Below are 17,848 nucleotides of genomic sequence, written 5' to 3'. Positions count from 1 at the left end.
CTAAAAGTGATCATTTTAAAATATTCGCCAAAATTAGGAAATTGAAAATTTCCTTACTAAATTAACAAAACTGATAGAGGACAACCCAAGGCACATGCACAATCAATATCAGCACTGTAGACCACTTAGTGTCATAGTAGCATAGAAGAAATTTAGAGTTTTGGGGGGCTAATTTGCATAATTTTAGGCAGATCGACTTCTCATGAACAAATTACCATATACACTCATCAAGGCATTCACACACCAAAAATCAAGTCAAAGGGTTCGGCTTTTTTTGAGAAGTAGTCGTGCATGCGTGCACACACGCACGCACGCGCACACACACAGACAAACAGACATACACAGACACAGACACACACACACAGACCGACCGACCGACCGACCGACCGACCGACCGACCGACAGACAGACAGACACAGACAGAAACCCATCCCATAGGCTCAGCCGTTGAGCCAAAAATGAATCAAGTAACATTTTTTTGAAAGAGATACATTTATGAATGGGACATACCTTGAAAACATATGTATTTTTATGGACTATACAATATGCATTGTATGTATTGGTGATGCTGTAATATCAACCACAGGCTCATAGACTTGCAGATTACTCAGTCACCATGTTTTAAAATATAATTCAATTATGTTACAATTTAGAATGAAGAACTTTCAAAAGTCTTTTTTGGAATTGATGTGATTATGTATTATGTGACTGCCAGTGGATATTTTAACTCAGTTTTACTCCTTACACAAAATATTCAAAAGATGAAGTGAAAACATATACAAAACACTAACCTGAAGTTCTAAGTCAGTTGCTTGGACTTTTTCGGACTCACTTCTTGGATCTTGGACAGCTAAGCCCTCGGCATCTTGCTGACGTTTCATGGCATTAGTGGCATATGCTTTGAGGCCAGCTTGCATACGCTGTCTCAACTCACCACTTATTGGTTTATATTTAATCAACTGACGTAACTGTAAAATCTGTGGACACTCAAGAAGTGGGCCTCTTTCATATGGTTTACGAGCTGATCCAACAGCCAGACCTTTACCAACAGTTGTTCCAAATGCAGGACCAGGATCATTCATTTCATGCGCTGGCATAGTTTTAAAGTCTCTGGATCGTAAATTGGATGGTATGACATTATTCTCATCAAAACTGTTGAGCCATTTTTGACTGGCACCTCCACTCTCACATGGTTTTAAAATAGTAATTCCTGTAACCCCAGGGTAGTCAGGAAGGGAATCTTTAAGTATAGCAGTGGCTGGATCCTTGTCAGCTGCAGTCAAGTACTCAGCAATATCAGAGTGACGCAATAATTCACTCCCACTACCATCTTCATTGATAACAAAGAACCGTGGTGCATACTGAGAATATGTTTCAATCTTGGGTGCTTTCTCTTTGTTTTCACTGCCTTCTTCTTCAGCGTACAAATCATCCAGATTAAAAGCTTTATTGACCTCAGTTTTTCCAGTGGCTCTAACAGTAAATGAATTGCCATCAGCATCCATCATGTCAACAAGTGTTGGGTGATTGTGTCTCATTACATAAATACTAGGTTTCAGGTCAATTATGTCATTGTTAGGTTTGGGTGCATACACAATGGCACCATCTTTCTCTACACTCATCTCACCACCATCAGCATGAAGGAATTTATAAACACCATCTGGATTAGTCAGGAGACTGCTACCATTACCAAATATTGTTGTAGCCATTCCAGTCTCACGACTAAACACAACAGTAGCAAAACCAGCACACTCCACTTTCACATATTGCACTCTTTTGATTCGAGTAGCAAACTGTTCACCTGTTGAGTAAATAAATGAATACCTGTGTTACTAACCACCTCTATATAAAGATCACTTGCCTTTAGTGACCACTTTTAGGTAGTCCCAAAACAAAACATAGAAGCAACCGGTGTATAAAAACCACCTGTCTTAAGGTAGCGGGACTATTATTTGCATACTTGTTTTCATCTTCTAATTGTGACTAAATGACTACAAATAAACCCAGGAAAGTATATATTTTTAGAATCGCCAGACTTCAAGCTTTTCACAAGTGTATTTTGCATGCCCGTATCTGCATTCTACGACGTGTTACTCAACCAAAAGTGAAAAATTACTTTTTCTGTAAAAAAAATAATTACGCATTTATGCTGGCGATAAGAAGTATTTTTTTTCACTTTTCCTAGTTGTTCAATAGTTTGGTAAACTGAATGTGTCTGGTCAGTTTTATTCAAGCAACGCGTTTTAAAAAATAGTGTGCTGAATTTCAATTACTGTTTTAGTCGCATTGCCCCCAACTCAAACCACAACTCGTTAGTAAATAATCGATGAAATAGTTTGTCTGGACACATTCAAGTACCTCTCACTGTCACCTTAAAGCTGTGAAAATTTGGTGTTAATCCGACGATAATAAGTATACGTTATTTTTTGTTAAAGACCTTGTATTTTGAAAAACATAAACTCTTAGAAAACGTCCATGAAGTAACAGCAAAGATTTTCAAGCTTGTTTATCGGCACAATCAATTTGTTTTCTCACCAAGGTCTGTTTTAACACGTATGGGGACATCCAAGTGTGTAAGGCTATTGGAAACCAAAAAAATAAAGGAATGAGATAGCTATAATTGAATAAATTCGGCATATGATTTTTTTCAGTGGCTGTGTGACCTTGTGTCTGACACATTCATATGCAAATGACTAATCTGTGAAACAAATAGGGGCGGAGACAAACCACTCAAATGTTTGGAAACACTCATTGTGTGTCAGATAGCTACTGATAATACATCCTAACATTGCTTTGTCTTGAGTTTATCTTTGAAACTTATAAGCACACAGATTAAATCTGTGTTGTTGTTTTTGGAAAACACTACTGAGGCTGCTTTGCTTCCCTTCAGAAAATCTACATTTTAACCAACTTACATGATATTCTATGTTATGTTGACTTTATCACATGAAAGTTTATAGTGCATTTCATCAATTAATAAATAAATGTGAAAATCGTAATTTTCAACACAAATAATAGTCTCGCTACCTTAAGTGACCTCCTATTTCAGTAATATTTTCACTATTTCGCTCTTGATAATGACATTTTGTTATTTTGTTAAAAACAACAATTTTTAATTTCTTCAAACCAAACCTAATTTCATTTTTAATCAACTACACAGTACCATCTCAGTATTTTCTGGACAATTATTATGTCAAATCTATTAGTTGGTCATCAATAACAAAGTAATCCAAACTTCACATAAACTACTTGTCTATAAAGTCCCTTAGGTAGTCACCATACACAGGTTTGACTGTAGTCTACTAGTCTGCCTACTGGTACTCAGTGAATTACACTGGAATCCACCAGTCTACAATTTCACACCATAAGTATTTTTGATTATCCATATTTCATCCACATGGCACATCCCATAAAACAGTGAATAAAAAGATGATATAATAATGGTATATTAAATGGTGACACTGATAGTGTAAGAAGTATACCTGTCTCATCTTCTGGTGTTTGTTTTTCTTCTTCTTGATAGAATGTAGTAATCCTTGTACCTTCATTATGATTAACAATGCGTACACCATCAGATCTCTCTACCACAACAACTCTGTCTTCACGTGTCATCACCACCTACAGTTCAGACATTCACAATACATATAGACATATTGAGTACTATAATAGTTATTGCACATCCTTACCTAGTATATATGTAAGCATGCACTGGATCGTCACAAAGAGTAAGTGCACACATATCTGTTTTGTACATTACGTTATCAGGTTTTTCTTCCTTGTCAATCTGCTTGTTTGTCTGCTCAAGACATTTCAGGGGTTTATTAAAATTACGCTTCTATTGGAGATACACTTCTAATAGATACAGTATATACCTTCTTATTTAGATGATTTGTTAAAATAACAGTAAAATAAATATCAATCGAGTGGATACTGTCTACCATACCTCATTTGTCATTTGATCTGTAGCAGTATAAGACATGTATGACTGTACATTGGCTTGGCTGCCATCAGATTTAGTTGCAATCCTCTCCCCAGTTTGAGTGGTAGTAATCCATTCACCAACTTTATCAGTGTCACCACCACTAGTTGACGCTGTATCCTTCTCTACTATTGATGGTTGACTCAACTTACTAGGAGCACCTTTCAATGCACCTAAAGAAAGACAGACATGTTAAAATGGTAAATGTGATCAGTGTTTAGTACTCATAAGGAAGCTATATGTATGTGTTTCAGACAAAACATGTTAAAGTGTGATCAGTGTTTTTAGAAAGGGAGCCTCAATAGTGACTTACTTTTTTTAGTATGCGTTTCACTTCCTTGTATACTGACAGCACTTCCTAGACGGTTAGGTGAACCATCACGACTTGATGGTCTTCCTTGGCACTCTGTGATTGGTCCATTACCTGCATTATAACTGACAGTACCATCCGCGAATAACACCTAAGACAAAGTGGTATAATCAATTAACATTTTAATTTGCTTCATGAGACAAACGACATCCCTTCACATTCACTTGTCATGAGACAAACAACATCCCTTCACATTCACTTGTCATAGGAGAAACAACACCCCTTCAAGTTCACTTGTCATGAGACAAACAACATCCCTTCACATTCACTTGTCATGAGACAAACAACATCCCTTCACATTCACTTGTCATAGGAGAAACAACACCCCTTCAAGTTCACTTGTCATGAGACAAACAACATCCCTTCACATTCACTTGTCATGAGACAAACAACACCCCTTCAAGTTCACTTGTCATAGGAGAAACAACACCCCTTCAAGTTCACTTGTCATGAGACAAACAACATCCCTTCACATTCACTTGTCATGAGACAAACAACACCCCTTCAAGTTCACTTGTCATGAGACAAACAACATCCCTTCACATTCACTTGTCATAGGAGAAACAACACCCCTTCAAGTTCACTTGTCATGAGACAAACAACATCCCTTCACATTCACTTGTCATAGGAGAAACAACACCCCTTCAAGTTCACTTGTCATGAGACAAACAACATCCCTTCACATTCACTTGTCATAGGAGAAACAACACCCCTTCATGTTCACTTGTCATGAGACAAACAACATCCCTTCACATTCACTTGTCATAGGAGAAACAACACCCCTTCAAGTTCACTTGTCATGAGACAAACAACATCCCTTCACATTCACTTGTCATAGGAGAAACAACACCCCTTCAAGTTCACTTGTCATAGGAGAAACAACACCCCTTCAAGTTCACTTGTCATGAGACAAACAACATCCCTTCACATTCACTTGTCATAGGAGAAACAACACCCCTTCAAGTTCACTTGTCATAGGAGAAACAACACCCCTTCAAGTTCACTTGTCATGAGACAAACGACATCCCTTCACATTCACTTGTCATGAGACAAACAACATCCTTCACATTCACTTGTCATGAGACAAACAACACCCCCTTCAAGTTCACTTGCTAAATAATCTATAAAATAAGGTGTGTACCATTAATTAGCTTTCTTCATGAACCACTGTAAATAAATAATGGAACTCTTATTGCCTAGAGTTGCTTAATTTTTTATATTAATGTATTACAGTTTTAGTTCTAAAGTTCAATATTACATTACCATGTTCAGACAGTCATTCTACCAAACATTGTTGAATTATTAGAATCTTTCCTTTCTATTGCAAACTCATATTACCATCAAGACCACAAGTACTGGTAGAGAACCATTAAACTTTTCACCACCAGACTTTCTCCCCAAAAATAGTTTTGTACTTTTTTCTTATATTATTTAATATTTCTGGAAATGAACCTAAATTTTGGAGCCAACAAAAAAATTTGAGTCAATTTTCAGTTTTTACTCAAACAAGTTGGCTAATTTTGTCCCAATCTTCTGAAGGAAGGTGCAGAAAATAAACAGGACTATTTTATGAATTTGTGATGAAAAGAGGAAACTGGTGGTGATAAGGTTTATCATGTATTCTCACTTAAATCAATTGGCTGTATGTTGTAGTTATATAAACAATGTTTAGTTACCCATATAGATCCATCATGCATGACTTTAATAACAGTACCATCACTATTTATAACTCTAGATAATTCTTGCATTGCTGGTTTCCGTGACGATTCACATTCATGTTTACCATCACTCTTATAAGGATAATGTTGACGTACAAGAACACCTCCATCACATTCTTCAGAGGCTTTTTTTTTACCTACAATTCAAACATACCCAATAACTACTGCAAGACTCTCCACATCCACCATCACAGATTGCAGCTGACACAGATATTTGTAAGAAGGAGTCTTTAAAGGGCGACAGTCATTGTACCGAGTCATGTTCGATATGGGACTCATAGCGGCGTATACAACGCGTGTAAAATACATTGTTTATTTACATGAAATTCGAACACACACTGCACAACGACTGCCGCGCTTTTAGCCAAAATGGTAAAAATGTTTTGTTTTTTTTACCTACACATGTAATGTGAATTACATACTTCTTGGATTGCAACAGGCACTTTTATAACTGGTCAATCATCGGGCACCCTTTCTTTTTCATTTCATTTTATTTTAGTCCTTAAAGTACTGGTTATTATAATAAACTAACATGGTCATATGACCAATAGTTCGAATCATACTTTTATTCTCCAAAACCTACAGTCTCTTTGTTTTTATGCAGAGTGCAAATCGCTACAGTTGTATTCATATGTATTCTATTTATGTAAATTACCGGTAGTTGATCAGTTCAGTGTTGTTGATGAAGCAAAGTAACTGCTTGCTGAATCGTTCAATTATACTGTTTTTCAGTATTGTGAGATTACAAAATACAGATCACAAGTGTGTCACATACACTCAGCAACACTCTCTAGTATGAAAAAAAAAAAGAGTCTACAAGACAAATCATATACATACCCATTGTAGAATCAGTAAAATATCTCACAACAAGTCCATCAGGACAGGAGATGTTTAGTTGTTGAAACATTTCCTCCTCTGGTTCATTTAATGTAGGCTCTTCTTTTGAAGTGTCTTCTTCCTTTTGTAAACAAATATAAGTAAACAAAAGCGTGAGTGAGTAATTAAATTAATAAACAAACAAATAAGTGAATGAGCGAGTGAGTGAGTGAATGAATAAAGGAATGAACGAAGGAATACCTGTTGTTTCTCTTGTTCAGCTTGTTGTTTCTCTAGTTCCAATTGTTGTTGTTGCTGTTGTTGTTGTTTCTTTCCTTTCTTTCCAGATGATGCTCTACCCTTTCCACTTGGTGAGGGTGGAGGCTGTGGTGTGGGTGTGGGTGCTGGTGGTTGCAATGTGTCACATGCTTTTTCTTCTATGTGAACAGTATGTGAAAAAGTATAACACTTGGAATAGATTATTGAAGGATTTTTCACTGAATGATTCATTGTGGAACAGTGATTTCATTAGCTTTTTTGTATTTATCATTTCACCTGAATTTGAGACACAGTGCATGTCAGCTAATCACACTACATATTTATCCATAAGTCAAGATAGAGGGTTAACCTAAGAACATATAATAAGACTTAAAGATTCAATGTTCAATGACCTCATGGTATGGTATGTAGTACATTGTACAATACTATAAAGTATAGTTTGGAATGTGTTTCAATTTCATTAAAGAGTAAAGTGAAGCTGATTCCACTAATGAACCTGTATATAAATTATCATTCCAATCAAAAGCATTCTGTCAATGTGGTTCTATCATAATAATCAATACCAACTACTGTAATATACCAACCTTCACTGGTTTTGCCTTGGTTTCCATAGTTACTGAGAGACAAAACCATACCATCATTCATTGTTGCAGTAAAGCAACCAAATGATGAAATTGGCTTGTTCTTTTTCTTTTCTTCTTTCTTACTACCTTCATCTTCATCTTTGACACTAGCAACATCAACTTTAAAGGATATATAAAACAGTGTAAGAGGTATATCATTGCAAGAGACAGTACCACCACATCTCACCTTACTTTAAAGATGCAATATGAATGATAATATTTATTATTGTTTAATTTTGTATTTTAATAGACGCATTGAGCTGTGATTTATGATGAATTGAAAACACTGTTCTTGTACCACACATCTATTTGTTCAATGAAGCGATACAATTCGTTAATACACATACAATAACAATCACTGAACATGAATATTAGTGTTTTTGATTCTCATCTGACAATCATTGCAACATTTGAGGTACAGAACTACAATATTAAACAATATATGTTTTCGTCCATATTGCATATTTAATCAAACAGTTACAAGTAAAGAAGTGAGCAGTTGAAATCATTAACAGTATAGCAAGTCAGTATAACCCTATAGTGGTTGAGTGCATGGAATTGTCCTGCCAGTATATATCTGAAACACATAACAAGACAACGCCATCCCACTATCTTTAAGATGAGGAATACTGAGTTGCTAGTTAACTAGTCTATCTGTTAATCTATGAAATTTAATAAGATACATATACATTGCTGTGATGTGTGTTTAAGATATTCTATGTGCAAGACATGAAGTGAGCATGGAACTTATAATGTAACATACTACTCAGTTTAGGTACATCAGTGTTAGTAGGAGTTTCCTTCTTGTTACTATCCTCTGTTGTTATGGACACATCATCTACTGTCAATGGTGAGGATATACTCTCATGCAAAGAGCCTTCAACAAATGAATGAATGAATGTGGAAATGAATAAATGATCTGTAAGTTTGATATCTTGTATCTGAGGTAGAAGCTTATATATGTCTACATTGATGTCTTTGAATTGAATGTTGTTATAAAACAAAAGTATTGTATCCATATGGTATGAAGCATTTTTTTTCAATTTTGTACATGCACATTTTGTAATATGTGCCCTATATAGAAAGCAAAGGTAACATTTGCACATGTACTAGTATACGCATTTCAATGTTTCCACCATATTTTCACTGCATGTTTTTCAGCTATGTTACCAAGATATCATTATTCTAAAATTAATTTTACTGAGTTAACATTGCTGCAATTGTACCTTGTTTTTCCTTGACCTCTTTCTCTGACTTCTCATCATCTGCTTTCTCTCTTCCACTATCTGGTTCTTCATCTTCACATATCTCCTTCCATTCATCAATGGCATCTTCCTTAGGTTCCAAGATATGTAGTACAAAAGTATGCCCATCTTTTAACACACTGCTTTTAACAAATACAGGACCTGACAACATACAAATACGTATAGTTAGAAGGAATTCAATTTCACAATTTTACTTTGCATGATTGATTCATAAATTATAAATAAAACTATTAAAGTACCTTGTATAAATTCTGTTTTTTCTGTTCTTATCTGTCCTCCATCAGATGGAAACATAGTAGACATTATGCCACTAGCATGGATTAAATCATTACCAACATTGTAACCAGTAAACTGAAACAATAAATAAGTTTTTTGTTATTAACATACATGGGTGTACTGAAAAATAAGGGCAGTAGGAAATTACACAATCTTATGTTAACCTTTTCACCACCAGACTTTCTTGCCCACATTCTTTCTGGAAATAACCCCCTAATTTTGGAGTCATGAGACAAAATATGAGTTAATTTTCAGTCTTTACTGAAGATTTGGCTATTCAATCTTCTGAAGGAAAATGTTGATTATATATGTGACTATTTTGTGATGAAAAGAGGGAACTGGTGGTGAAAAAGTTAAAGGTTATATCTCTATATAATGACAGGTACACAATATACTGTAGAATACTTTATTTTCGCTATTTTCGCTAAATGGAAGATTCCGTGAAAATAAAATCCAGCGAATATACTTTTTTTCTTATATTTCATAAACTCATCAAAAATCAGTGAAAATAAATTCCATACAAAACACCCAAAAAGCCTTTTCAGCGAAAATTAATTCCAGCGAAAATAAAGTATTCCACAGTAGGGGTAATATCATTTATTTGTTGTTTCTTTACTCACAGGATATATTTTTTTTTGTTCTTGAGGCTCAGTAATCTCAGGTACACTTTCTAATGACTTAGACTCCTGAGCCTTGTCTTTCTCTTTTTCCTTTTCTTCTTTGTTACCACGACTACTTGTACGTGATGAGGATCTTTCTTTCTCCTTCTCTTTTCCTTTCCCATCTTTTTCATCTTTTTTCTTTGGAGAAGTTGACCTTGATCGCGATTTTTTCGCCTCTTTGGCAATTCGTTTCTGTTCTTCCTCTTCTTTTATCTTATCTTGTTCTTCTTTCCATGCTTTCAGTGAATTGGGTCGCATAAAATTACCACTGTTTGGATCAAGATTCTCCAACGACCTAGAAGGACTGGCACTTTTCTTTCCTACAGTAATATGGAAGGAACTAATTAATACCAAAAAACATAGAATTATGTCAAAATATCATGGTAGCTATTCATTGTTCAACAACTGTTTTGTGATGTAATGGTTAATTGTTGTAATAGTAGTTGATTTACAGCATTGTGACTGTATTTCAATATTGTTAAACAACCATATATTACAACATATATCAGGTTGGGTGCAGTGCAGTAATGTCAGTTATTTTGAGTGGAATACATTCATATTCAAAATATTACAAGATTGCTGAATAGCTATCCAATAATTGTTTGAATGTCTGTATTAAACAAAGAAAAAAAAGAAAGAAAAATATGTGATGAATAATAGATGTTTTGATGTGGTGGGTCAAGCACCAAGTATAAAAGAAAAGACGTATAATCACCAATGTACATCAAAATAATCCAAACTATACCACTATAATTCCCCTACCTACACGCACTGCAAAGCATCTAGCCAGGAAAACACAAACTTAACTCTATATTTTATTATATTTTATACGATAATTGTTTATAGAGTCATTACAGTCTGAGGGTCTACTTCAGCTGCATCCAGGGAAGATCACTGATAACAGAATAGCTTTGAATACTTACCTTATAAAAAACAGAACACTGATAACCCTCACTTGTCATAACAAACACACACAACAACAACAAAACATGCACATTACCGCTATGTTCACTTGTCATGCTTGCATTACCCTGGAAGCTTCAGCATATCTTGTGGGATAGTGACTTATATTCAAAGATTATCAGGAAGACAGCGATATAGATAAAGTAAGTCTACCTAACCACTTATCAAGATGAGAATGAGATGGAGGTAAGTGAATATGGGGTGTGGTACGTTTGTCACAATGCTGCTGTTTATACCTATCGTTGTGAGTTAGTTAAACTGTGCACACAAACAAGACATACACTGTGACATGTTAATAGACATGCAATTTACATGCAGTATACAATCAACAAGTTATGGCATATAGCACAGCATTTCTTCATGCAAGTGGTAATGTATCTGACCGATTATTGGTCAGTTATTTAGCCATTACACACCTCTATGTTTTATGATGTAAGTATCTTGTAATCATTTTTATATTATATAGTTCCAACATTTAATGTGGAAAAAAGCATTATTAAAAATCTTCTTGAAAAAGAAGAAAATGTAATCCAAAGAAACAAGTTTTTATCAAATTGATTTGTCGATAAAAGTTAAAATATAATATAATATAATATAATACAAGTATTGTGTATGTGTTTGTAGAATAGAAACACGTTGAATAATTAGTATCAAGGATGTAGTAGACTTATTTGGAACAAAAAAAAAAAAAACCTTGTTAAAAAAAGCACTGAATAAAGCATAACAATCTATATATGTTATTGTAGCCTTTGTGATGTTCTATCCATAAACAGTGAACAAGCTGATGTCAATGTGAATTATGTCACATGAATGCCACAACAAAATCCATTGTGTTTGAATATTTTAGGTCTACTAGAAAATCTTACCAGAAAAATATTCATGTGAAAAAGAAGACTACAATGATCTCAAAAAGAACGAAAATTTGCTGTAGTGTTTTATGAAGTGATACAAAATAATTCTATACCAAATTACGATACTCCATCTTCACAACCTAATATGAAAATGACATTTCCTACTATTCAGGAACTCAAGTTTAAATAGTCAGCAAGTTGCATTCATTCTGTATTCTGTTTCATATTCAAATAAAAGCAATATTGGTATAGCTAGGAGAAAAGTTATGCGATTTTACTTGATGGAACTATATGAAGCAAAGTGTATCCGTTGCATCCAATTACTTGACCGGACCACATACATACAATGTTTATTTGCAGGGTTATGCCACAAATGTTATTGGTTTCAGTTTTTTTAAGCAAATGAAGATATCTTTAAAAAAACAAGATCGTGTGACTGCCTGTAGATCTTTAAAAAAACTAAAAAAGTAAATAAAAAAAAATCACTGTTAAAGTCTACTACATCCTTAGTACACATCTTGAGTTCTCTAGAAAGTAAAGTCTCATGCACTCTAAAACGCGCCAAAATATTAGTCATGTTAAAAAATAATGCGCATGCAAACAAAGAGAACACCAGTGATTGGTCAAAGCAGCAGCATTCCGCACAACACAGTACCCTCTAGACAAGTGAACATTAATACCTTTTGGAGATTTTGATCTAGATTTTTTACCATCTTTCTTAGGAGAAAGTGATCGTGGTCGACTCTTGGAACTTGATGGCCGAGAATCTCCTGCATCGGTTGGGGGAGGAGTAGCAGCGGCCGCTGCTAACTCAGCCTCCTTCAATGCTGCCTGGTATTTGTCTTCTTCTCGTCTTACCCAGTCAGCAATGGACTCTGCCACATGCTCCAAGTAGTTTCTGAATATCAAAAACATTGTAAGTACTGGTATATCTTGACAATAATAAAGAATTTGGTGAATACAAGTAACTTTAATTATGATTAGATTTCAGCATGTCTTGGAAATATGTCTTTTTTAACATTCTTTTTTAAATTTGGGCTTTTGGATTACCAGGTAAAAATCACAAAATGTAAAATTTAATGTTTTACATAGAAACATCAAAGATTGATTTCCATGTCAATAATTCACAACCAATGTAATAGCATTACTAAAAGTAAAATGTGAAATGTGTTGTACACAGAATGACTATATGTACTTACCTAAATCCAACATCAGAATGTAACTGTGTATCCCAAGGTTCATAAGTTTTCAAATCAGGACCAATAGGATTATGCATAATAACCAACAGTGAATGGTCTCTTTTATGATAATAGGTATCCATATAAGGATACAAAGAACGAGCATTTTCAAGAACCTACAATAGATACACAATGGTTGGAGAGTTTTTATACAGTCGTATATACCATTTCACATGACATGACTATATACACTACAGTGGTAAAAGAAGTGACAAGCTGCCAGTTAATATAACCCAACCATATTAAAATTCATGTCTGTTCAAATACAATTTTACAAAGTACTGTAAAATACTTTACTTGGAATTAATTTTTGTCATTTTCACTGACGAAATAATTCAGTGAAAATAAAATCCAGCGAATATACCTTTTTTCCTATATTTTACATTCAACTGGTCAAAAATCAGTGAAAAAGAGTTCCATACAAAACACCCAAAAAGTCTTTTCAGCTAAAATAAAGTATATTACAGTAACTTAAATGCTGCTAGATACCTGCAGTAATACTTTAGGCTCAAAATACTCAGCATAAGACCAATCATCCAGGTTTCTTAACTGACTCTCATTGATATCACTGAATGAAATGGTACTAGATGCTGCCGACTGTGGACGTTGTTTCTTTGTACATGATCCTGTCTCTTCATTAATTGTAAATTCTTCATTGCTATGTATATGTACATTTCCCATTTCATCTTTCTCAAAATGTACTGCCGATGTAAATATAGTAATCATAGTATTAGTTGTAATCATAGTAATATCAGTGTATACAATGTACTGCCGATGTAAATATAGTAATCATAGTATTAGTTGTAATGATAGTAATATCAGTGTATACAATGTACTACAAATGTAAATATAGTAATCATAGTATTAGTTGTAATCATAGTAATATCAGTGTATACAATGTACTGCCGATGTAAATATAGTAATCATAGTATTAGTTGTAATGATAGTAATATCAGTGTATACAATGTACTGCTGATGTAAATATAGTAATCATAGTATTAGTTGTAATGATAGTAATATCAGTGTATACAATGTACTGCCAATGTAAATATAGTAATCATAGTATTAGTTGTAATGATAGTAATATCAGTGTATACAATGTACTACAAATGTAAATATAGTAATCATAGTATTAGTTGTAATGATAGTAATATCAGTGTATACAATGTACTACAAATGTAAATATAGTAATCATAGTATTAGTTGTAATGATAATAATATCAGTGTATACAATGTACTGCCAATGTAATTATAGTAATCACAGTATTAGTTGTAATGATAGTAATATCAGTGTATACAATGTACTGCCGATGTAAATATAGTAATCATAGTATTAGTTGTAATGATAGTAATATCAGTGTATACAATGTACAGCCGATGTAAATATAGTAATCATAGAATTAGTTGTAATGATAGTAATATCAGTGTATACAATGTACTACAAATGTAAATATAGTAATCATAGTATTAGTTGTAATGATAGTAATATCAGTGTGTACAATGTACTGCCAATGTAAATATAGTAATCATAGTATTAGTTGTAATGATAGTAATATAAGTGTATACAATGTACTTCCAATACATGATGTATTCGTACATTACTCACTGTTACTACATCCATACATGATGTATTACATACAATACTCACTGTTACTATATCCAGACATGATGTATTACATACATTATGCACTGTTACTATATCCATACATAATGTATTACATACAATACTCACTGTTACTGTATCCATACATTATGTATTACCTACATTACTCAATGTTATTATATCCATACATGATTATTACATACATTACTCACCGTTACTACATCCATACATGATGTATTCCTACATTACTCACTGTTACTGTATCCATACATGATGTATTACATACAATACTCACTGTTACTTTATCTATACATGATGTATTCCTACATTACTCTGTTACTACATCCATACATGATGTATTCCTACATTACTCACTGTTACTGTATCCATACATGATGTATTACATACAATACTCACTGTTACTTTATCTATACATGATGTATTCCTACATTACTCTGTTACTACATCCATACATGATGTATTCCTACATTACTCACTGTTACTATATCCATACATAAAGTATTACATACACTACTCACTGTTACTTTATCCATACATGATGTATTCCTACATTACTCACTGTTACTACATCCATACATGATGTATTACATACAATACTCACTGTTACTATATCCAGACACGATGTATTACATACATTATGCACTGTTACTATATCCATACATAATGTATTACATACAATACTCACTGCTACTGTATCCATACATTATGTATTACATACATTACTCACCGTTACTACATCCATACATGATGTATTCATTCATTACTCTGTTACTACATCCATACATGATGTATTCCTACATTACTCACTGTTACTATATCCATACATGATGTATTCCTACATTACTCACTGTTACTACATCCATACATGATGTATTCCTACATTACTCACTGTTACTACATCCATACATGATGTATTCCTACATTACTCACTGTTACTATATCCATACATTATGTATTACATACACTACTTACTGTTACTTTTTCCATACATGATGTATTCTGACATTACTCACTGTTACTACATCCATACATGATGTATTCCTACATTAATCACTGTTACTCTTTCCATACCTGATGTATTCCTACATTACTCACTGTTACTACATCCATACATGATGTAGTCCTACATTACTCACTGTTATTACATCCATACATGATGTATTCCTACATTACTCACTGTTGCTACATCCATACATGATGTATTCCCACATTACTCACTGTTACTATATCCACACATGATGTATTCCTACATTACTCACTGTTGCTACATCCATACATGATGTATTCCTACATTACTCACTGTTACTATATCCATACATTATGTATTACATACACTACTTACTGTTACTTTTTCCATACATGATGTATTCTGACATTACTCACTGTTACTACATCCATACATGATGTATTCCTACATTAATCACTGTTACTCTTTCCATACCTGATGTATTCCTACATTACTCACTGTTACTACATCCATACATGATGTATTCCTACATTACTCACTGTTACTACATCCATACATGATGTATTCCTACATTACTCACTGTTGCTACATCCATACATGATGTATTCCTACATTACTCACTGTTGCTACATCCATACATGATGTATTCCTACATTACTCACTGTTACTACATCCATACATGATGTATTCCTACATTACTCACTGTTACTATATCCATACATGATGTATTCCTACATTACTCACTGTTACTATATCCATACATGATGTATTCCTACATTACTCACTGTTACTACATCCATACCTGATGTATTCCTACATTACTCACTGTTACTACATCCATACATGATGTATTCCTACATTACTCACTGTTACTATATCCATACATTATGTATTACATACACTACTTACTGTTACTTTTTCCATACATGATGTATTCTGACATTACTCACTGTTACTACATCCATACATGATGTATTCCTACATTAATCACTGTTACTCTTTCCATACCTGATGTATTCCTACATTACTCACTGTTACTACATCCATACATGATGTAGTCCTACATTACTCACTGTTATTACATCCATACATGATGTATTCCTACATTACTCACTGTTGCTACATCCATACATGATGTATTCCCACATTACTCACTGTTACTATATCCACACATGATGTATTCCTACATTACTCACTGTTGCTACATCCATACATGATGTATTCCTACATTACTCACTGTTACTATATCCATACATTATGTATTACATACACTACTTACTGTTACTTTTTCCATACATGATGTATTCTGACATTACTCACTGTTACTACATCCATACATGATGTATTCCTACATTAATCACTGTTACTCTTTCCATACCTGATGTATTCCTACATTACTCACTGTTACTACATCCATACATGATGTATTCCTACATTACTCACTGTTACTACATCCATACATGATGTATTCCTACATTACTCACTGTTGCTACATCCATACATGATGTATTCCTACATTACTCACTGTTACTATATCCATACATGATGTATTCCTACATTACTCACTGTTACTATATCCAGACATGATGTATTCCTACATTACTCACTGTTACTATATCCATACATGATGTATTACATACACTACTAACTATCACTGTTACACAATGTATTATAATCATGAATGGATGCTTATGAATAAATACATGGACTATAATTAGAAATTTCTTCTGCATAGTCATAGTCAAATCAAAACACACATCTACAAGATACATGCAGCTAGGCAGTGCAAGCAATAACTACGTCATGAATTCATGCAATATTGTATAATGATTACCTTCATCTCCTATACCAAACAGCAACCATGACAAAAAGCAACAAGTCAAAAGAAGATAGAGTGAAAAGTATTTAACATGATATGCATTATGCGTCTTCCCAATGACCACTGGGGGCAGTATACAAAAACCAGAAGAATATATAGACACCTTAATCCCTACAGAAGTGTGTTTAAAACAATTCAGAAGACATGCAAATTATATTGTAAGAGATACAGCTGAAAGCTAATTAACACAATACACTCACAATTGCACGCAATAATTATCATGTAAAACTATATCTGATAGGACATGTGTAGAGGCATGCTTTTATTTCCTATCCACTGAAACTACATGTATTATCTAATCTACTATCTAATTTTGATAAAAAAAATTTATCTCTAAA

General features: G+C 33.7%; 1 protein-coding gene across 7 annotated transcripts in view; it reads right to left on the bottom strand.

The window, feature by feature from the left end:
• The window catches only part of LOC100368397 (sperm-associated antigen 17-like), a 45,103-nt gene that overhangs the window by 11,329 nt on the left and 15,926 nt on the right, over positions 1 to 17,848 (bottom strand). For 4 of the 7 annotated variants that reach the window (XM_085505124.1, XM_085505128.1, XM_078006052.2 and 1 more), the window contains 15 exons: positions 13,530 to 13,741; positions 13,002 to 13,156; positions 12,483 to 12,700; positions 9,947 to 10,308; positions 9,290 to 9,401; positions 9,012 to 9,191; positions 8,549 to 8,662; positions 7,747 to 7,905; positions 7,145 to 7,320; positions 6,905 to 7,025; positions 6,026 to 6,204; positions 4,293 to 4,440; positions 3,944 to 4,152; positions 3,483 to 3,618; positions 792 to 1,801 (listed from right to left, as the gene is read on the bottom strand). In XM_085505124.1, the coding sequence (XP_085361250.1) occupies positions 792 to 1,801; positions 3,483 to 3,618; positions 3,944 to 4,152; positions 4,293 to 4,440; positions 6,026 to 6,204; positions 6,905 to 7,025; positions 7,145 to 7,320; positions 7,747 to 7,905; positions 8,549 to 8,662; positions 9,012 to 9,191; positions 9,290 to 9,401; positions 9,947 to 10,308; positions 12,483 to 12,700; positions 13,002 to 13,156; positions 13,530 to 13,741 (3,491 nt within the window). The remainder of the gene's footprint in view (positions 1 to 791; positions 1,802 to 3,482; positions 3,619 to 3,943; positions 4,153 to 4,292; positions 4,441 to 6,025; positions 6,205 to 6,904; positions 7,026 to 7,144; positions 7,321 to 7,746; positions 7,906 to 8,548; positions 8,663 to 9,011; positions 9,192 to 9,289; positions 9,402 to 9,946; positions 10,309 to 12,482; positions 12,701 to 13,001; positions 13,157 to 13,529; positions 13,742 to 17,848) is intronic. The other 3 variants (XM_085505125.1, XM_085505126.1, XM_085505130.1) reach the window with 3 other exon arrangements.

This window comes from Saccoglossus kowalevskii, chromosome 11 (genome assembly GCF_978046115.1).
Source record: "Saccoglossus kowalevskii chromosome 11, keSacKowa6.1, whole genome shotgun sequence".
NCBI classification, from domain to species: domain Eukaryota; kingdom Metazoa; phylum Hemichordata; class Enteropneusta; family Harrimaniidae; genus Saccoglossus; species Saccoglossus kowalevskii.
This window is presented reverse-complemented; position numbering and strand designations above follow the sequence as displayed.